At 31.1% G+C, this 24,004-nt stretch overlaps 1 protein-coding gene across 1 annotated transcript in view; it reads right to left on the reverse strand.

Moving 5' to 3' along the window:
- The window catches only part of MS3_00003836 (uncharacterized protein), a 59,260-nt gene extending 54,662 nt beyond the window's left edge, over window positions 1-4,598 (reverse strand). The window contains exon 1 of the mRNA XM_051211696.1: window positions 2,682-4,598. Within this exon, the coding sequence (XP_051071784.1) occupies window positions 2,682-3,484 (803 nt within the window). The 5' untranslated portion in view covers window positions 3,485-4,598. The remainder of the gene's footprint in view (window positions 1-2,681) is intronic.
- Window positions 4,599-24,004: the final 19,406 nt, after the last annotated feature.

Genomic DNA, 24,004 nt, shown 5'->3' on the forward strand with positions numbered 1-24,004 from the left:
CACATACAATTGATTGAATATTTTCTTATTGACCGATCATTCTTTGTGATACTTATTTTTTGTCTTTTTTTCTTTTTCTTTTCTTCTTTTCTTTTAAGTCACTCGTATACTATAAAATTACTTATGCTAAGATACATTAGTGAAATTAAAATCTTATTTAAATATGACCTTATTAAATCTAACTAAAAAGAAAAAAAAGAAAGTTACAAATATCTTTCACTTCAAAGAAACACAAGTTGTATAAGTTCATAATAGTTATATTATACTAAAACTTCCGGTCAGTTAAATTAAATCTGTTCCTTTAAATATGTTGCATGTTTAATTTAAGTATATAAGTAGATAGTAATTTTAATTATGGTTATTTAAATTATGAGAAGATTGTGTAGTATTACCGTTAACATAATCGACAACAACAACAATGAAAAAATGCTGAGGTCATGAAAATTCCAAATATCATTGATGATATTTAACTTTACAAATTTTCAACATTACCCACGTGCATATAACCACTGCCAGAAAAGTCCTACTTGCTGCCTTCTCGTGACGAGAGTGTTGTCTACGAAATCAAGAGGGCAAAAAGCCAATGTCCGAAGCTTTAACCGGGTTCGTGGATATAGAGGATTCATCTCGAGGAGTTATTCGGAAAACCCTGATTCCAAAACAGTGGTGCACATGGGCTCTAGGATTCTAAGGAAACAGATGGCGTATCAGCCTATAGTTAGGCATCGGCTACCATTGGACTGTATCTCTTGATGTTGCTCTACTGTCTTGTGGATTAGAACATCAGATAAAAGACTAGGGGTGTAGACCCCCTTATGAAAATCACCCGCTTTGGTTTGGATACCCAGGCAATATCTCAGCCCTCATAAAAATCGAATGACGAAGTAAGGCGCATATATATTTGGTGCCTCATTGTATCAACGTTTATGTGTTTGAATAAATAATAAATAAATCCAAAGGTATTTTGAATCATATGGCTAATCAGTAAAACTATATTTTAACAACAAATTGTCTGAATAACAAGCATTAAAAATAGTTGTTTTGTGACACTCATAACTAAAGACAGTGTACAAGTATTATAACAGTAAAAGCAAGTTAATAAGTTTTCATTTTAGCTTTAAAACAACGGACACAATTACTTTGAATTAATCCCAAAACCTAAAGACCAAGCACTATACAGTACTCATCAATAACACAGGCTGACTATTCCAGAATAATTAGGGTATTTTATAAATCAGGGTTTTCCGACTAACTTCCACAGATGGATCCTCCATGTCCAACGACCCGGTTAAAGAGTCCAACATTCAGTTTTCATCCTCTCAACATGATAAACAACACTTAAAAAGACACTTTTCTGTACTACTGATCTCGAATGTACTATCCAATACTTAAAACACTGAAATAATGCTCAAAAGACAAAGTAACGATTATGCTTGATTATATACTACAAGATAAGTAGTAATTAATGGTAGCGTTCACTTTCTTTTAGTTATATACACATTTTACAATCTACATTAGATAATTAAAAGTAAATTATTCAGATAATAGTTACCTCATATTTTAAAAATTACTATTTTTCTTTTAAATCGTATTATTATTATTATTTAGTAAATTAATAAATAGACAGTAAATATAATGTAAACTACATTTACCGTAATCATTTATTTTAATCTATTATATTACTTTTATTAATGTGTTTTATTTAAATTAACTTTTTATCAGATGAGTTTTGTGGATATAATAGTAATTTCAATGGTTAAGAACATGAGTCAGTTGAAGCTAGACAACCATGGAAAACCTGGAAGCACTAAATGGCCCTTTCGTCCTAGTATGGGACTCTTCAGCAGTGCGCATCCACGACCTCGCCCCCTGCGAGATTTGAACCCGGGACCTACTGGTTTTGCGCGCCAGCATTTAACCACTAGACCACTGCGAGTAATAAACAATACTAAAAATGAGTTAATATATAACTACACAAATGATAAGATCAATAAATGATCAGTTAGTGATTAAGGAATTTAGTTATTAGTTATTAATTCTATATGGTATAATGCCATTAAATTCAATAGTCATATAAAATTATGTAATAATTAGGATTTTAATAATATTGTACATTTGATAAACTTTGTAAAGTGTTTATTTGTAAATTATTAATGCCTTTTTATCGCGTCCCTGAAGAAAAAGATAACTAGGAAGGTTAAATGAAAATTATAGATGTTATCCGATTTCCTCCATGGTTGTACGCTTAATTGGGTTCACGGTGATTATACTTCAAAAAAGATTACTCATATTTGAACTCAAAGTTTCTGGCAAATGGAAATGTGTCACATCGTAACACATACAAAATTACTCTACACGAATACTTGAAACTTCATTTTTTGTTGTTTAACTATAACCATACCACCAAACTAATGTTGATAATACTATACATAAATTGATGTGATTTTTACCATAAGTTCATATACGTTAAATGTTTAACGAAGACTATACAACTGTTTTGTATTTTATTAATAAATTTTTTCAATAATGAACTTAAGTTTACACTTCTGTACTACAATTATTAATAAATAAGTTCTACAACATTCAATCTAATTAAGCACTAAAACAAACAACAGATAAATATATAATTTAGAAAAAGGTTTTATTATTATACAATAATTGAATCATATTTTAAAACTAACCTTGGTCTCCCATAAGTTAAATAATATGCATTCATTTCTGTCAACAAATCTTGTATAGCCTTTTTATCTTGAAATATTGATGATATTCTTTGCATTACTTTATTTTCTAATTGTAATCCATTATCTAAATAAGATCGTTGTGTAGTTTTTGGAGTTTTAATTAATTTGACTACAGGTGAATCAATTAAATATGTAGGTAATGTAGATGAATCTGATTCTAATATTGTCTCTGAATCTGTTGACGTTTCCGTTAATGGTGATAAAATAGTATTATGTAAATGCATAGCATCTATGCAAAGATTATTATTCACGTAAACTATTGAATAATTAAATAAGATTATTATAATTAGAATTTGTATGATTTTATTTAATAATAGATAATGTTTCTTTTTAGTTGCTTCTATATAATAATCAGTAATGTTATGTGTTAAAGGGTTTTTTAAAATTTTCATAATTTCAACCTTTTCAATGTTATTATTATTATTATTATTATAAGAAATCATTTGATCACATTTAATGTAAGCACTTTCAGTTGATTTCAATGATAAATTTTCAAAATTTACGCGTATATATTTCAAAGATGAATTTAAACGATTCATTGAAATATTACGTTTTGTCCATGACAAATGAAATTGAATATTATTGAACAATTCAATAATTTGTTTGAATTCAGTATTAGAAGTCAATTTGTTCCAATAATTAATTAATTGTTTAATAATTAAATAATTAAATTGTTTAATAGCATAGATTATAATAGAATAATAATAATAATAATGATAATTGACTAATGGATTAATAAGCATTCAATAATAACATCTAGGTTGATTTTGTGTAAAGAAAATAAGAACAATCAAGTTACAAGGATATACATATATATACGTATGTAAATCCCTGTAAAATAATTTCCATTAAGATATTGGTAAATATGATTTTATAAAATCACTTAAACAGCGTTTCTTGATTTGTGCATATGTGTGTGTGCGTGTGTATATGTTTACATTTTTCAATAGTCTATAAAATACATTTCAACTCATGTTATTAGAGAAAATTAACAAGCCCACTCAAATATGACGACTATAAGAATCGACTCCCACGCATATAAAATCCACCATATAAATTATCCAATCTTTATTCTATATTTATTGAGAAATTTTGTCCTGAGGAAATCTTTGCATTTTTTTTGTGAAAAATATTTTTTGGAAAATTATTATTAAATATAGTTTTAGAAATTATCATTCAACTAAGAAATTTAATATGGATATAATAAGGAGTATTATTAAACTTATATCATAATCACCAACGTGTTTAACTCAATTCAACAATGAATAAAACACAAAATAAGACAGTTATTGTGAAATCTCTAGTACTTATAGTACTAGGTGGTAATTATGTACTCATATAATTATCGGAATATGATCACGATAAATTTTCTAAACAATTTTTTGTAGAAAATATAGTATTGGAGAATATAAGTCATTATGATATCTGTAAATCAACAAACGTTTAACAAAGATTGACACTTTAAAAAAAGGAAAGTTATTTTGTTGTTAATATGAAAAATAATTAGTGCAAAAGTTGATAGAGAGGGACTTCTAATTTCTTCCTTAAAATACACAGAACAATAGGATTGATTCCATTAACAAGTGATTTTGAATAATATAATATCGAAATTGTTTCGATTATATTCATGAGTTGATATTTAATACTACACTGATCAGTGATGTAGAGTTTTAGATCTAATGATTAATTAACTTTATATTATGAAAGTAGATGGTAAAAAGTTCTTTTAAATAAAGGGTAGTTAATTTTTAAGATAATGAATACCATAAAAAAGTAGTATACATTTTTACAATTTAATTGTTCCAAATTCTTTATTACCAAAAAAGAAAGGTTGTTCGTCAAAGGAAAATATTACATCTCTAAATGTAGTCATAATGTATTTCTACTGATATATCAGCAATTATACATTTCTTCAAATTTTCTTTATCTATTTCAACTAATGAAGAACCTTATTGTTTATGTGGTTTTTAAATGATTTAAGAGAAGTATTTAATTATATCTGTATTTATTCTTAAAGATATCTTTGTTAAAGTACATTGCCAATACAGTGATATTACAAATAACATATTTCAATAAACTTCATACAATAATAGTAATAATAATATATAACGAAATAGTAAACTGCATATTTAATGAGAGGATTAAATTACAGCTGAATGTTTTTATGGATATTTTGAATACTTTAACAATAGAAAATCATAATAAACGATAAACGGTTGCTATAACAAACTTACTGAATATTTTACTCAGAAATTCATTTCACTATCTTTCTTATTGTTAAACTAATCAGTTTACGGTCATTTACTTACTTACTTACGCCTGTTACTCCTCTTAAAGGAGCATAGGCCGCTCACCAGCATTCTCCATCCAACCCTGTCCTGGGCAATCCTTTCCAGCTCCTTCCAGTCATTATTCATCCTTTTCATATCTGCTTTTATTTCCCGACGTAGTGTGTCCTATCCATTTCCATCGTCTTTTCCTAATTTCCTCTTCAGCTGGAATCTGGTTTGTTCTCTCCCACAGAAAGCTGTTGCTCATGGTTACAGTCATTTAACTAACAGTCTAAGTTTTATTTAATTTGAGTATAAGTTCTAAACAATATCCAACCTTCAACTATTCACTTTAAATCAAAATGAAGACAAACAAGCTCATGTTGTAATGAACAGAACACTGGTGGGGACAATCGAATGTATTTAACACAAAACCACAGGACTTGTTAATAAAATCTAACAATCAAATAGTAAATACGTAATTTGCAAAATGTCCACCGATTGTCTCAAAATGACTCAGACTTCATTGTTCTTGCATTTTCATACGAATCGCATCCTGTTTCCATTCTTTATTGTTCGATCCTCTTGTCTCTCCGCTTCCAGACCTTCTGTTCACGACTAACATCATATACTACTTATGTCAATATGAGTAGCACACACCACAATGTGACATTCTATTTAAATATGGAATATTTATGTTGTCTTTTCTTTTGAATTTCTTTTCACTACTGTCAACTAAAACAGTGTATAAAACTCTGATTTAGTTTTTAAAAATCAAGGTTAATAATTGAACATTTTGTCATTTTTCGAACTTGTATTTAAAGGAACTTCATAGTGTAGTGAACGAGAACATAAATGGGAACAATTGAATGTATTTGAGCACAAAATTACAGAACATCTTAGTGAAATCTGAGAAACATACAGTAAGTACTTAATTTGTAAAATGTCAATCAATTGTCTCAAACTTGATCGTTCCTGTATTTCCATAGCAATTGCTTTCTGTTCCCGTTCTTTACTCCACGATCTTCTCAACCTTCTGCTGTCTGACATTCTATTCCTGACTGGAGTTATATGCTACTTATGTTGACACAAGTAGTACACACTACAATAGTACATGCGACTGAATTAAACATCCAATCTATTTGCTTGTAATTAGTACAGTATCAGGTTGGCTTTGAAACTTTTAGATCTCTTACTACACATAACAATGTGATATCATACATAAAATGACTATTAGTAATACATATAACATTGATTTATGTTAAGGTAATTATTCGTTATCCTTTATGTTAAGAGTCTGATATTTTTATTGGAACTTCTTAATTTACAAAAGAAATTGAATTTCACTTACTCAATCGTATATCAATTATCTCATTGACACTACTGATTATCAGTTCGTGTAAAGTCTAACTTGGTTTTAATACACTGTTTATTCTTATGCAGTGAATTTCCATTCCAAGGGGATATTTAAACACGATCATAATCATTATATGAAAAGCCATTTATTTAGATACGCTAGCATTATATTACAGTTAAGAATTAATTTATTTTGAGAAGAAACTCCTGATATATTTCATGTGTTGATGAATTCGATACTTGAATTCAAAGGTTAAGAAATGTAGAAAGAATTTTGCCTTTTTTATTACAGACTACCATACAAGTGGTCTACATATTTTCAAAAACAATTCATTATTATTTAGGTTGTTTACACCTCACCTTATAAATGTTTCATAATTTATAGGGAATTACTTATCTTTTTACGCCTGTTACCCCTCGTAGAGGAGCATAGGTCACTCAACAGCATTCTCTATCGAGCTCTATCCTGGGCAGCCCTTTCCAGTTGCCAGTCATTATTTTGATGTCTGCCATCGGTTCTCGGAACAACTTGTTCCTTGGTTTTCCTCTTTTCTTCAACCTCGTGATTCAGTTCAATGTCCTATCCACCTGAACGGTCTTTCCTTAATTTTCTCTTTAGCTGGAAGTTAATATTTTCTCTCCCACAGAGGGCTGTTGCTGATGGTATCCAGCCAATGGATGTTGAGTATCTTGCGTAGACAACCGCTCATGAATAACTGTATATTTTTGATGATAGTTGTGGTAGTTCTTCAAGTTTCAGCTCTATGCAGTAGAACTGTCTTAACGTTTGTATTGAAGATTCTGACTGTGATATTGGTTGACAGTTTAATTGACTTCCATATGTTCTTCAGTTGTAAAAATGCTGCCCTTGTTTCGCCAATCTCTATCGTTACATCTGCACCAGATCCTCTTTGTTTATCAATGATGCTTCTCGGGTACGTGGTTTCTACATCTTTCAGAGATTATTCACCAAGTTTGATTGGGTTGATGTTCTCCGTATTGTATTTCAGGATCTTGAACTTATAGGGAATATATATTGAATATCTAGTGAGACATTTCCAATAATGGTGACGCCATTGGTGAAAAAAACTATTATTACCTTAAACAAAATTATCATTGATTTTGTTTAGACACGATGGATTTCTTTCCTCGCCATTAAAATTTTCATTCATTTTCAACATTTATTTTTCTACCAGGGAAAACTAACTTGGTAAATAAGTTCTATTTGATTAAGAATTAATTTTGAGCAATACAAAGTTGTAACCTCTTTAATATGACACACTTGCCATAGTAACTATTTATTGTTCATTATTGTTTCCCACTGATATAGTATTCAGAATAATTATTTACATATGTTAAACATTCGTTTATAATTTAACTTAGCTAAATATGTGATTTATTGCCTAAAATCCAGTATTACAGACATTTATTACTTACTACTTATCTATAATTATCCTGATAAAAACAATATTCTCAAAGGAAAACCCAGATATAATAAGATATGAGTATTTTATCACATGTTTAAATACTTTTGTAATTATAGACTAATGAAGTGTCTTCGAATGACTGAAAGATAAATTAATAAATTTTGTAATATCATTTTCAAGAGGTAAGATTATCTTTTAAGACACCATATGACTGGGCGTAATTCTGATACTTATGTGAGTAGATATGTTACAGCAAATTGATACTTTGAATAGACTTTTCATATTTTTAAATGTATATATAGTTTGTTCAAATTTATAATGTAAGAGTTGAATAAATGAATAAATATTTGAGTTATTGAAACCTAACTAAATGCGGTTGAATAACGACAACTGGTGTATAATTAGGTAATGTACTGTGCCCGAGTTACCAATAGCATTATAATAAACATCTGTCCTACCAAGATAAAGAGGGCATGATATGCTGTGCAAATATTTTGAATCTTGTTCTTAATAAATATAATTTTAGGTTATTGTAGGTTGAAAATACACTATGGAAACAAAATGATTTGATTATAATACTAACATGAGATTAGTAGTATAGGGTCGAGGAGATTGTTGCGTTTAGGTTGATATCATGAATGGTGAACGCTTAATCTCTAGACCGCTGAGTCAACACCCAACGGTGTTAATGTCTAACTCCAATCAATCCACGATATTGCGCAACCATCCACTATTGTATTCAGTGAGTTAATGCCTTATAACGCACACGGTTGAACTGCAATGTCCACAACTTCTCACTAGAACTCCGGGTAATTCATCCGGAAGCCAGTCACTATTAAGCACATGATAAATAACAGTATAGGGTTGTAGAAATTGTTGAGTTTAAATTGATATCATGAATGGATGAATGTTAGGCTACTATTGAAAATCTGGAGGAACTGGACAACCGTTTCGTCCTAGTATGTGACTCCTCAAAAGTAAGCATCCACAATCCCACACACGTGACTCGAACACAGGACCTTCGATCTCGCGCATGAACACCATTCAAGGCTTCCAGGTTTTCAATGGTGGTTTAACATTGATTCATTCATGATATCAAACTAACATAAGACTGTAGTGGACATTACTAATTTTTTCCATTTTCAGTAAAAAAACTAGAAGTGCATATTTCTGTTTCTCTTCATTTATTTATAAGCTTAATATAACTTAATAAAACTTAAACTTATCTCAGAAATTTACAAATGTGTACCTCCTTTCAACACTAACTCACAATAGACGTCTCATATTAAATACTTTATCAATTCGTGTATAATGACCAAGTGTTATAGGAATAAAAAACTCTGATAAATTCTGAAAATCAGACTTATAATATTGATACTTATATAAGTAGTGAAATATCTCAATATATCGAATTTCGGTGAATAGTCAAAATTTAATAAATAATATTTTGATATTACTGAGAATAGATCAAAATAAAATTCTATACAGAATTTGAGTGTGTACTTTAAAAAAACTTTCTCATTTCAGTTATGTTAGCTTAAATAACCTAAAACTATATTTAACTCTCAATAGTTGAAATCAATAGTCAATCGAAGCCAGACCATCATGGAAAACCTGGACGCACTGGTTGGAGTTAGACATTAACACCGTTGGAGGCCAGCTCAGTGGTCTAATGACTAAGCGCTCGCGCGCGGGAATGATAGGTCCTGCGTTCGAATCTCGTGGGGGGCGTGATCGTGGATGCACCCTGGTGAGGAGTCCCATACTGGGACGAAACGGCCGTCCAGTGATTCCAGGTTTTCCTTAGTGGTCTAACTTCAATTGACTCATGATTTCAACTATTGAAATGACTAAAATCTTCAAAAACCCCTTCTGATATATTTAAATCATCTTCGAAATGTTGGTCTGAGGTTATGGCAGTTTGACTAGTAATAAATACAGATACAGATTAAGGCTAGAGATTAATGTAACTGAATAGTCATTTCGAAAAACATCATAGTTATGATTAGCGACTACATCTTAGATTGGAAGCTAAGAATTTTTATTACTAATAAATAAATCATTCTTATCAACTTGAATATCATGTAAATATTAAGTCTTAACCAATGTTTCATTATAGTAAGTTGATTGTTATAAATTGTTCAAGATTTTATTTGTGAATAGCAATCGCTTGTGTATTCTAAAGAAGGCCTTTTAAATGGTCTATTCTTGATTGTTTTGTAAAATTCTTACAAAGAAAAACTAGATATTTAAGAGGAATGATATTGTCTTATACCTATCTTTGTGCTAACAAACACAATGACATGTACTGGTTAATGGTTGTAAACAATTGTTTTGTTAGGAACAAAATCGAATTCTACTTATATTGTATCAAGGGAATTTTTTATTTTCTTCTTTTTTTAATATGATTCTAATTTTTTAATCTGATTGGATTGTTGTTTTTCTTTTCAAATGTACTCTACTTATAATTATAACAAGATAATGTTGAAACACACAACTTTATTATTATCAGCTCTATTGTTGCAATAATTTTCCATGTAAAGTTTGAATTATATTTCTAACTGAAAAGTTGAATCATTTTAATATTAATCGTTGAGATTCCTAAAAGACGTGTTATTTATCTACATTAGAAAATAAGTTCCAAAAAGTACTTAAATTGTGTATCATTTACTTATTTATATACTGCGTCATATTGTGAGTTAATCTTGAGAACAAAACAATTGTTTACAACCATTAACCAGTACATGTCATTGTGCTTGTTAGCACAAAGATAGGTATAAGGCAATATCATTCCTCTTAAATATCTAGTTTTTCTTTGTAAGAATTTTACAAAACAATCAAGAATAGACCATTTAAAAGGCCTTCTTTAGAATACACAAGCGATTGCTATTCACAAATAAAATCTTGAACAGTTCATAAGAATCCTTGATATTGCCATAAAAATGTAGAAGAGACGGGACAATTCAACGTTCGGTTTATCTAAAAAGTACTTAGAACTGCCTTTACCTGAATTTAAATAATTACAAGAAGTCATTGGTTAAGACACTATTTTATAGGGTAGAAGGGATATGTACCACTGACAAACTGAAAGAAGAATTGATGAATGTTGAAGGATGTCTAAGAGACAACTACTACCCACAAAAGCTTGTTGATAAATTTGAAAAACCTAAAGAAAACAAAATGTAAGTGAATACAGTGAATAAAAATCCAATACCTATAAATCTCAACTACATAGTTGATGATGTCACAACCACAATCATTAGGAGGCTTAACGCTGCATTGACTAGAAATTACCCGGTAGCCAAACTATTACTTCTGTATCAAACAATAACCTAATCATAGATCAACAAGCAACCCCCGCGTGTTTATAAATTTACGTGTACTTACCAAAGCAGTTACATTAGACAAACAGAAAGGAGAGCATATTTTAGATATTTTTTGAACATGTTCTAAAATGTCTTAGAACAAGAGAAAGAACAACTTTAAACAGTATAATTACCAAGCATTTCTTGGATACAGGATTTTAATTTTAGTCATCAAGATTTCCAAAAGATACGTTATTTATCTAAATTAAAAAAATAAGTTCCAAAAAGTACTTCAGTTGTGTATTCTTTATTTAAAACAATTTGAACATAAATATTATCATTCATTCATTTAACTAAACAAATTTGTCTATGATCAAACTTTATTTAGTTGGTTGTAAATTAAAATAATAATAAACAAATGATAATTGATAAAGAAAAACTATTCGAGGTTGAATTCAGATTATTAATAAATATAATTTGAATATATACATTATATAAAACACAATAAAGAACTTGCTTAACTAAAATACTTAAAATTTAACTGATTTTATCACTACTGAGTAGTAAACAACTCCGGTTGGAACCCTCCGAGGCTACTGCCGATTCCAAGCCCGAATAAAGAAGGAGAGTTGGGCATGGGTTGGAGAATGCTAATCGGTGGCCTATGCTCCATTGGGGGGGGTAACAGGAGTAAGTAAGTAATTAAGTAAGTATAATAAACAATTTTCAAGAATGTTACAATCCTATGATAATCATATTGTTGTATTAAAGTTAATTGTGAATAGTAAAGTGAATACTTACAAATTGCAAAATGAATGAATTCTTACACAATGAGACATACATTATTCACGTTATACAAATATTAGAATTATATACCTTATTAATAATAATAATAATAATAATAATAATAATAATAATAATGTAAGAGTCTTTCATAATACAGATTTTTACCATGTAGAATAAATAAGTGTTTATATATCATCATACTACATACTACATATTCATTGATGAAGAAGGAGGTTCAGATGCAGACGTAAAGGTGAGGATTGACAAAGCAAGGGCCGCATTCCTACAATTGAAGAACATATGGAACTTAAAACAACGTTCAACCAATATCAAATGAGGATCTTCAATACGAACGTCAAGGCAGTTCTACTTTACGGAGCTGAAACTTGGAGAACTACTACAACCATCATCAAGAAGGTACAAGTATTTATAAATAGCTGTCTACGCAAGATACTCAACATCCATTGGCTGGATACCATCAGCAACAGCTTTCTGTGGGAGAGAACAAACCAACTTCCAGCTGAGGAGGAAATTAGGAAAGGACGATGGAAATGGATAGGACATACATTACGTAAATCACCAAACTGCATCACGAGGCAAGCCCTTACTTGGAATCCTGAAGGGAAGCGGAAAAGAGGAAGGCCAAATAACACATTACGTCGGGAAATCGAAGCAGATATGAAAAGGATGAATAATGACTGGAAGGAGCTGGAAAGGATTGCCCAAGACAGGGTTGGCTGGAGAATGCTGGTGAGCGGCCTATGCTCCTTTAAGAGGAGTAACAGGCGTAAGTAAGTAAATAATATACTACATATACTATACTATAGTATATATTTACACTATACTATACTATATACCATAGTTAAATATTTACTGTATTATATGATTAATTAATGCATAGAATATTGAAAAATAATAAAACGTCATTGGTCACACTTGGATAACCTTCCATTGTTTTTCTCATATTAAATATAAATATGTTTTCAAAAAAAATGATTCGCATTGATAATTTCATAGAGTTAGGTTCTATCTTTTGAAATATGTTCAATAATGTTATGTATTCATCATTCGTTCATTATCTAGATTCCATAGAACACTATATTCACATAAACACCTACGATGGTAAAATATATCTTCATATAAAATCCATATAAATATTTTAATAATATTTCCCGTAATGTAACGAAGGATTATACTGCATAATCCTTTTTTACTATTTTCTAATTCATTTCACCTTCATATGCACAATGTGATTGAAAATTACATATATTTTTTTTCAAATTGGAATAAACATTATACTCAATATACTCAGATGAGTGACAATAGTCATTTGGTCCGATTTTTTAAGAAGAGCATTTATTATTTAGACTACCATGGAAAAAGATGAAATCGTTATTTACTAACAAAGATGAATAGTAACTAGCAGTGGAATCTACAACGTGTGTTCCGTTCTATTTGTGAATTTTCAGCTGGATTTACTTGCGTCTCAGAGTTGATATCCATCTATGGACTCGAACCCATTACTGTTCGCTTCAAACGCTATCACGTTAACTATTCAGATACTGAGTCCTGATAGTAGCCTGCTTGTACAATGAGGTGAAGTTTAATTCACTTGGTATTGTTTGCTTGTATCTTTCAATTGTTTTTTAGGACTGCAATTGATTAGTCTCATGATTGCATACGTGTATCCTGTGAGGACTGCCTCGATATTGCCTTAAGTCATAAGCTTTATAAACAAAGATGGATAGTGGCTAGCAGTGGAATACAGGACTGGCATTCCATTACATTAGACTGACAAATAGAACATTTTGCAGAACAGTTCAAGTGACATTCACCTAGCTCCTGGCTCCACAATATGTGCAAAAGTCTAAATACGAAATTAACACAGCTCCCCCAACTCTTGATAAGGTTGAAAATCATATAGATAATCTGTAGCAAAGAAGGGCAGCAGGTCTTGATGGAATGACACTAGAGATCTTCAAGAATGGTAGTCTAGTTTCAGCAGTGAAGTTGATTGAGGCACTACCTAGAGTTTTGGAGAGATACGTAATTTTATCTAATTGTTCATGGTCGCTGGTCGTCCTAGTTACTATGAAAAGTCTGAGACCCTATTTCGATAACCACAAAAAAGTCATATTGACTTATATAATACAAAAAATACTGTCCACTATATTAGAGCTCATGAAAAAAACTCTAAAAAATCAGGCGACTTTCAGACCTGGAAGTGGAACTATTGGTCAAATTTGTACTCTTCATCAGGTTTTAGAGCACAGACATATATAGTGTCGACCGGCTAAAGTGTGTTTACCCCTCCCCTTAAAGGACCACTCAGCTCTGCTGATAGAGATGTTTTAAGGTAATGTTTGTTATTGAAATATATCAACCTTGTAAAAGCTCTCTACTCGAATGTTATTGCTTGAGTCAGAGCTTATGACAAACTGTTACCAGAAATATCAAGCTCAAATGTTGTCCGCCACAGTTTCTAACTGTCTCCCTTTTTATGTAGTTTCATAATAGATGTCATTCTACAAATAGTTTAGTCGGGCCCTGACATTTCAGTCAGTTTAATCACTAATTACCATATCACATTTGATATTTTATTTGTGATGGGAAGAATTAAATATAACTATTCATTTATTCATGTTTGATTCGAAAACAAGATATACCAGTTGACTGATTATACACAGAATGAATGAAAAATGATCACATTCAGAAAATAAAATGTTTTTTTTCTAAACACGTCTAATTCAACTATCTTTCTAGCCATACAACCACTTTAAATATAGTTACCATTACCAAGGTTTGATTTGATAATTTCGAATAAATTGTGCATTGGGTTGACTGTTACAAATATATTATTTTTATTCATTTTAAGTATAGTTTATATTAATCGATATAATGTAATTACTGTAAATCTTAGATTTTAATGAAGTTTATTGTTCATTTACTAAAATTTAAGCTCAGTTATAAATGCTAGTAGTGTGGTGCTACTGATGTCGACAGATATAAGTAGTATGTATCACCAATCGAAAGTGAAATGCCTGGGGGCAGAAGGTTAAGAAGATCAGACAAAAAGATAGCGAGAACAGAGAATGGTGGGTGTGGAAATGAAAGAACAGTGAAGTCTAAGACTATTGACTGACAGTTTGTAAATTAAGTACTCAGATTTTACTAAGATGATCTGTAATTTTGTGTTTAAATACATTCGATTATCTCCACTTGTGTTCTCGTTCACTATGGTAGAAATTGGTCGAAAAAAGACAACTTTGGCTGAGACGTAGAGTAAAATCATTGAACCGACATCAATCTTATATCGTTCATGGGAATTTGGCGCACATTAAATATTTATGAACTTCAGTGTGTGCACCTTCCATAAAATATCAACAAACTGGACTATTTTTCAATGTTCAAAACTTTCATTAATTTTCGGAGATGATTTTAATCTAGAATGTATTATTTATGTATAAAAACAAATATATACATAATATTAAGTAAGAAATCTCAACAAACAGGTTATTTCGAATACATTTGGCAAAGGTCTCCATAGTCATTTAATGGTGAATGAAAACTCAGTTGGGGGAAACCAATTGATACAGTCACAATGGCTTAGTAAGATATGAAAATCATACATTAAGTACATTATTTGCACATTTTATTTGGGTTTTCCTTTATAAATACATTTCACACTTATTGTTCATCACAATATTTGATTTCATAAGAAAATTGGCACATTTGGGTATCCTTAACATGGTAGAATTGTGTTTAACTGATACAAATAGCAATACCTAGGATATTTTTGAAGTATTTCATGAATGATCAACAAACCTCAACTTTAATCGTACAAGAGTGTTTTTTATATACAAATGTATGAATAGCAGTTATCGATTTGTCCAAGGTTTGGTATATATAACAGCTCTATTAGCTCAGTAACAAAAATGTTAAATCTATCTAAATTTACTCAATTCACGATATTGAGCAGACATCAAGTGGCTGTGGCGGATAACTGCCTTAAACCCGATGTGATTGAACTCCATTTGTCATACATTCTTATTGAAACTCCATGAATCGCATCTTAAAGCTCTTCACAAGTGATTTCTGGATGCGGGTTCATAGATGCTCATTACTGTGGAGTCGCATAAAGACAAAATAACCGTCCATTGCTTCCAGGTTTTCAATAATGGTCTAGTTAAGATTACTTCGTGATTTAAACTATGTAAACTCAATATTTCTGTTTAAAACAGCTAATTCTGTAACCTGAGTAATCAATCTTAAGTATAATCATTTCGTTCCTTAGTGTTTGACTGTTAGACCTAACTTTTTATACCCGAATTTTATTTAAAACCTAATTCACAGTGATTACTCATCCCTAATATCAGAATAAATTGAATATAACATTTGATTAATTAGTGAGTAAACAATAAAAAAGTGTACTTCGATCATACATATAATATTCACTGACGACTTTCCAATATGATATACTCTCTGGAAAGTTTAGATGTCACATAGAAAGATTCCATCGAATAATAGCTAAAGTTCTAAGAAGTGTTAATAATAAAATATTATATGTAGATGATTTCAAAACTCTGATCATAGGTGTTATTCTCTATACAATACAAAAAAAATAAATTTATACTTTGATACAATGTGAAGAAAAGTCAAAGTTAGATTGATTTACTCATTGCGATTTTTTCTTCGACATTACTTCCGTTTTGTCAATTCAAAGTGATAATTACTTAGTGTAGCATTCGGTTTTGTTTTCCAGTGGAATATTTTATTCTATATAATATACGTTATTCTTGTATCAACACGAACTATACTAGACATAAGATTTGTTATAACTAAGTATAATTTTATTCTAATTATGAATCAAAAATGGGTGTATGAATCAATATATAAATCAGTATTTCTTTGACTACAGTCGTTGTTGTCCTCGTCGTCGTGTTTTGGGGGTTAATAAATCATCACATCTACCGGTGTTTGTGTTCTTACTTTCATTTTGTGGGAATTGCAGTGGTTCCTCATCTTTTTTTTTACAATTATAAGTAATAAGCTATTCCGACATGATAAACAGTGATGACCAGATATAACAAATGGCGTTCAAAAAGAAGACATAACATACTCCTTATCAAAATGTCAAAATTTGTAATTCATTATTTCATAATATTACTGTTATTAAACAATAAGGTTTTAAGAGACGTTTTTTTTAAAAAAAAAAGTCGGACAGATTATTTTACTTCAATATTACCCTTATAATAAAATTTGTCAAATTAGTATGTCACTAGTTCAGAACTTATTACGTTTATCTTTACAAAAAAAAGGAAATATTAATTATATATAAGACAATAAGGCAAATATCAAAGACAACTGTAGTTCGTCAATATCAATTTCATCTATTGTCATAAAACCGTAAGTCAAACATTTTATTTTACCGCAATCAAAAATCTTATATAAGTTTCATTACTTAAAAGTCTATAACTAGATAATGTTATTTGATAATGTTATATCTCGACGAGAATTATGAATGGTAATTTTTGAGAACTATTTGTGGACCAATACGATATATATATATATATATATATATATATATTGATTGATTGTATAATTGTTAAGTAACTAAACTATACATATTCGTGTACCTCTTATCATAAGCTTTATTTTGAACTATGAACTATTAATATACAATTTACCATTCTTGAGTTCTGCCCAGTCTATGAATTACTATCTCCCACATTCACAGCCACGTTTGGCTAAATTTGTACAAATGTTATTTTTTATTTTATGGTACGATATGGTCTGTTTGGTTTGTATATAAACCCAGTATATTTGAAATAAATGATTCATATCACAGAGGCTGAGATTAGTGTTCTGGACTTAACAAGCAGGGCTAGGCAGGAAGCATGACCGATAAGGATTCTAGACTGCTTTTACAGATTTACGCGTCATCGATCCAGTCGATAAATCACTATTCTCTAATTGGCGGTATCATTACGTTATATATTAATAGGACATAAGGCTACAAGATACAACAAATAAGGATATTACATAATTATCTATCAAAAATTTATTACATGCTACTTTTTAAACATTTAACGTATTCATTAAATTAATAGAGATTTTTTACTTAGGAACTTAGTGAAATTTGTATAGATTAAAGTTCATTTTCATCAATGACCTAATAAATTAAACTATTCAAAAGTACAAAACAATGGACAATTGTTTTCTGTTATTGTAAGACAGCATTGTGCTCTTCATAAACTCCAATTGTTGATCAAGCTCAAAAACGCCCAATTTTGTAGAAACATAAAATCTTTAAATCACCGAATTTTTTTTGAGCCTATTTATTTTGTTTCATAAAGTACAACTATATACATTCTCTTTGATATAAGTAGAATTTAAAGAGATCATTCATTGAAACACAATGAATTTCCTCTTTTTATTATCGGATAAATGAAACAAACATGTATTGATTAATAATTGGACGATATTTGTTTACACAATATTATCAACTATTCCGAGTGGGGTTTTTTTCTTTTCTTGTCAAGAAATGATATAATCTATTATACACGAGTAAGATATTCTCAAGTCCATAATATTTTGACTATTCATTCATTCATATGATAAGAAGGAGGCAAATCGTTTTTCTTTTATTTTTAAGGTGATAAGTGTCTATTCTAAAAGTTTGGAAACGTAATAATCTGTATGTTAAATTTATAAGACCATCAGGAGGGGTTTTGTGGAGATTTTAGTAATTTCAATAGTTGAAATCATGAGTTAATTGAAGCTAGACCACCATGGAAAACCTGGAATCACTGGACGGCCGTTTCGTCCGGTTGCAGGACTCCTCAGCAGTGCGCATCCACGATCCCGTCCCTCACGAGATTCGAACCCAGGACCTGCCAGTCTCGCGCCAGGTGCTTAACCACTAGACCACTGAGCTGGCCTCCAACGGTGTTAATGTCTAACTTCAACCAATCCACGAAATTTCACCACCGTCACCATTGTCTTCAGTAGGCGGAGGGCGGGATCGTGGAGTCCCATACCAGGACGAAACGGCCGTCCAGTGCTTCCAGGTTTTCCACGGTGGTCTAGCTTTAATTGACTCGTGATTTCAACTAGTGAATTTATAAGGCTATTTAACAAATGAGAAGTATTTATTAGTTTCTTAACATTGATATGGATAGTACGAAATTCATTTTTTTTAAATAAAGAAATTTATTTAATATCATAATATTTTTCCATTAGAGGAAAAATGGAAGGACTATGTAATGTTTACTGAAGATTTATTAAAAGCAGTTATGAAAATGATTTGACGAAAAAGATAACTGTTACATAAAAATATAAGTTACTGGAAGATTCTTTTTTTAATTTTTTTAAAATGTTTTTTAAAAACCTGTATTCATTGATAGAAACTAATGAGTGAAATAAGAATAGATACATAAAACACTTTTAATGAATTCACCTTAATCTAGTTAAGAATTTTTAAGACTATTGATGTATATCAAAAGATTACAATCTTTACATTTACATATTGATTTACTTACTTACTTACGCCTGTTACTCCCAATGGAGCATAGGCCGCCGACCAGCATTGTCTAACCCACTCTGTCCTGGGCCTTCCTTTCTAATTCCATCCAATTTTTGTTCATTCTTCTCATGTTTATTTCCATTTCTCGGCGTAATGTGTTCTTTGGTCTTCCTCTTTTCCTTCGGCCTTGAGGATTCCATGTGAGAGCTTGTCTTGTGACGCAGTTGGGTGCTTTCCTCAATGTGTGTCCTATCCACTTCCAGCGCTTCTTCCTAATTTCTTCCTCCACTGGGATCTGGTTTGTTCTCTCCCACAGTAGGTTGTTGCTAATAGTGTCCGGCCAACGGATCTGAAGTATTTTGCGTAGACAACTGTTAATAAACACCTGTACTTTCTGGATGATGGCTTTTGTAGTTCTCCAGGTTTCTGCCCCATACAGTAGAACTGTCTTGACATTTGTATTGAAAATCCTGACCTTGGTGTTGGTTGACAGTTGCTTTGAGTTCCAGATGTTCTTCAGTTGTAAATATGCTGCTCTTGCTTTACCGATCCGCGCCGTCACATCTGCATCAGATCCACCATGTTCATCAATGATTATGCCCAGATATGTAAAGGTTTTTACATCTTCCAAATCTTCTCCGTCAATTGTGATTGGATTGGTGCATGCTGTGTTGTATCGGAGAACTTTTCTCTTCCCTTTGTGTATGTTGAGACTTACTACTGCTGAGGCTGCTGCTACACTGGTCGTCTTCTCCTTCACTTGTTGTTGTGTGTGCGACAGAAGAGCCAGGTCATCTGCGAAGTCTAGATCGTCCAGCTGCATTCCAGCTGTCCACTGTATCTCATGCTTTTTATCAAATGTTGACGTCTTCATGATCCATTCGATCACCAGGATAAAGAAAGGTGAGAGTAAGCAACTTTGTCTGACACCGGTCTTTACCTTGAACGAGTCTGTCAGTTGTCCTCCATGCACGATTTTGCAGTTTAATCCACCGTAGTGCCGAAGAAGCATCCATAGTGTTGTCCTGTCCACGCTATCAAACGCTTTCTCATGGAAAAAGAAGTTGATGTAGAGTGATGAATTCCATTCAACTGATTGTTCCACAATGATCCGTAGTGTTGCGATTTGGACTGTACACAACTCCGCCTGGAGCCCCTCCGTGGCTTCTGTCGGTCCCAAGCCTGGATAAAGGAGGAGCATTTGGCATGCGGTTAGCAATCCCATCCCATAGAGTACTAACTCGCCAAAAAACGCTAACCACTAGCTTTATTCAAATAAATGATTTTAAACTATTGAATATTAGACGAAGAAATTGGATTAAGAACTTTTTTAGTAAAAAGTTATAAATGTGACAAAACAAACAAACATTAACTATTGTTTTCTTCCCTGATATACATATCAAAAGATCTTGTTAACCAAGTAGATTAACTAACACTAATACATTAAGGTAGATTTGTCATTAATAATAATGTTTTATTGACAAAATAAAAGTAGTCTGTTGATGAGATAATGAATGCATTGATATTCATGAAACAAAAAAGTTCATATTTAGAACAGAAATTTACTTTTGAGCCAAAAGTATTGAAACAATACTAGTATAGAAAGTTTATAGTTTTAACTTATTCAGCGAGACTATAATTTATGGACGAACCAAACAGATATAAGATAAGAGGTCTCAGATTTTGGCGCGAAATTCATTCATTCATTTGGCCAAATGAATTTTTGTATTATAGCTTATGTCAGTTCGTGATGAAAATCCTAAATCTAATTCCTAACCATAACCATCAACTGTAAATCATAATTCTAATACCTTACACTGGTTTATAACCCTCATTTGGTCCTAGTTATTAGAACACTCAAGGTCACTCTGGCGTCGTTCAAAGATCGTCTGTAAATTATAGTCTCAACACATTCTCCTAAATTAGATTTTTTAAAGTTAAAATAAGACTGTAACTTGATATACTATGGTAAAATGAACTTGAATAATCTAAAATAAAACTTGAAAACTAATTTGAATGACAATGAGATAATTTTAGAATATAACCCGCAGAAACTTCGAATCACTAGAAACTAAAATTTATATATTTCAAAATAATCGAAAATTATCATTATTATATTTATACAAATAATGAGTTAGTACCGACTTACTTACTTACGCCTGTTACCCCTCGTAAAAGAGCATGGTTTGTCCACTAGCATTTTCCATCCAACTCCGTGAAGGACAGTCCATTCCAGTTGCTAATCATCTTTTTCATGTCTGCTTTCAATTCCTCAAGCAATGTATTCTTCGGTCTTTGGTGATTTTCTCAATATGTTTCCTATACACTTCTATCATCTTTTCCTATTTTCCACTTCAGCTGGAATGAGAAACATTAAAAAAAGGAGATACTAAGTCAATATATTTATTTTAAAATCTTCTGGACTATTAATCGATAGAAATAGCTTTCGCATCAGTTTAACTTTTTTTTTCCTGTTATTCAGTGAATTATAGTTAAGGGTCCCCAGTGTATAAAAATCATATCCAGATCTAACATACAGTTCGGTATTAAACAACTGTTTTTTTCTTCTTGAATTCTTCATAATTTACAAAGAATATCAAGTAACACATAGATTCAATAATTCTGTTAATCATAGAATATTGAACTTTTTCTAAATGTTTACAAATTTTTAGATTATTAAAAAAAGAGGAAAACAAAATAATGAACAATTCTGTTGAATTAATTGTTGATTGAAATCATGAACCGATTGATGTTAGACCATGATTGAAATCTTGGAAGCACTGGACGGCCGTTTCGGCAGATTGCGGGACTCAGCAGTGCACATCCACGATCTCGCTCACGGGATTCGAACCCAGGGCCTTCAGTCTTGTGTGCGAACGCTCAAACTTTAGACCACTGAGCCGACATCTAATGGTGTTAATGTCTAACCTCAACCAATCCATAAAATTGCACGACCATCTTCCATTGTACCGAGGTAAATACCTGTCTCTACCCAACACGGATTGGCTCCACTGGTTACGGCTTTCCAATAGAACTCCGAGAATTCCCTCAAGAAACTGGTCACTAGTGAGCACATAGTAACTATCAGTACAGGATTGTATGGATTATTAAGTTCCTGATTAATATCATGAACCGATTTATCTTGGTTCACCGTTAAAATCTGGAAGAACTGGACGGCTGTTTCGTTTTATTCCGTGTCGGGTAGAGACAGATGTCTACTTCAGTATAGTGGAAGGTGGTGGCGAAATTTCGTGAATCGGTTGATGTTAGACATTAACACCATTGTATGTCGGCTCAGTGATCTAGAGTTTAGGCGTTCGCGCACGAGGCCCCGGGTTCAAATCCCGCGAGCGAGATCGTGGATGCACACTGCTGAGGAGTCCCACAATAAAATCAAACGACCGTCCAGTGTTTCCAACAGTAGTCTAACATCAATCGGTTCATGATCTCAATGAATAACTTAGTGATCTTCACAACCTCATACTGATAAATTAATTCTAGCAATAACTAAACGATCATTTCAAAAATAAAATTTGAAAAAAACGTTTTTTGAATCATAATTATTTTTTCTGTCAGTTTACATAAATATCAAATAACAAGCAAATAAAACAAAACAAAAAACACAATTCATGATAGATTATACAATTTTTATTCATTATTTCATGGGCTTCGAAAGTTATCAGAAAAAAAGGGTTTTGAAAATGGTCATTTATTTATTTGTTTTTTTTTTGGGGGGTAGGGTAATATGAATATGACAAAAATATGAATAAAATCCAGTGAAAAAAAATATTGTTTCACCGTTAAAAAAAAGATTCCTGTTGTTACTTAACCAAAAATTATTTGTACTACATACTCAGGAATAACAGAAATATAATGTTCATTAGAAAAAATAGATTTCATGAATGATTAAATAATTCGATTGATTTAAGAAAGAATACACTAATGTTAAGAATGTTAAAACTTTGCTTACTTAATATGTTGTAAATAAAAGTATGTTATACAGTTTAAATTTTAATAGAAATTTAGGTAAAAGGATAAAATATATTGACAAGTTAATTATAGCCAAGGAAATGAATATAAGATTTTTGGGGAAATCCTAAAATAAATGACTTTTGTATTATATTATAGTAATGAAGGACTGATCCTTTACATTAAAAACTGATGATAATTTAACCAATTGATATGTTTCGCATTATTCGTATAGATTGTACTTGATACTAAAATAAATAGCGTCACTAAATCTAGACCTCAATCATTTATTCTAAATTTGATACATTCTTTACAACCGTAAACCTTTAATCTTAATTTATTAATTCTTTTCAAGAAAAATTTAGGACAATCTAAGACTATTTCGTACAAGCGTTTGGGTCAATGAGCGATCTAAATACAAAGGCACGAATTCCTATGACATGATATTTTCGATTTACAGACAGAGAAGTAAAACTATAATATGCTGACATCCTTGGGCAAATTGTCAGCCAGTCTGAAAACACTACCTAGTTGTAAAACAATAAACAATGCAAAGTAGTGGAATAACAACTTGGATCCAAATAATTAACTCACACATGTCAAATTATCCATTGTAGAAGAAAAG

Source organism: Schistosoma haematobium, chromosome ZW, assembly GCF_000699445.3.
Source record: "Schistosoma haematobium chromosome ZW, whole genome shotgun sequence".
NCBI classification, from domain to species: domain Eukaryota; kingdom Metazoa; phylum Platyhelminthes; class Trematoda; order Strigeidida; family Schistosomatidae; genus Schistosoma; species Schistosoma haematobium.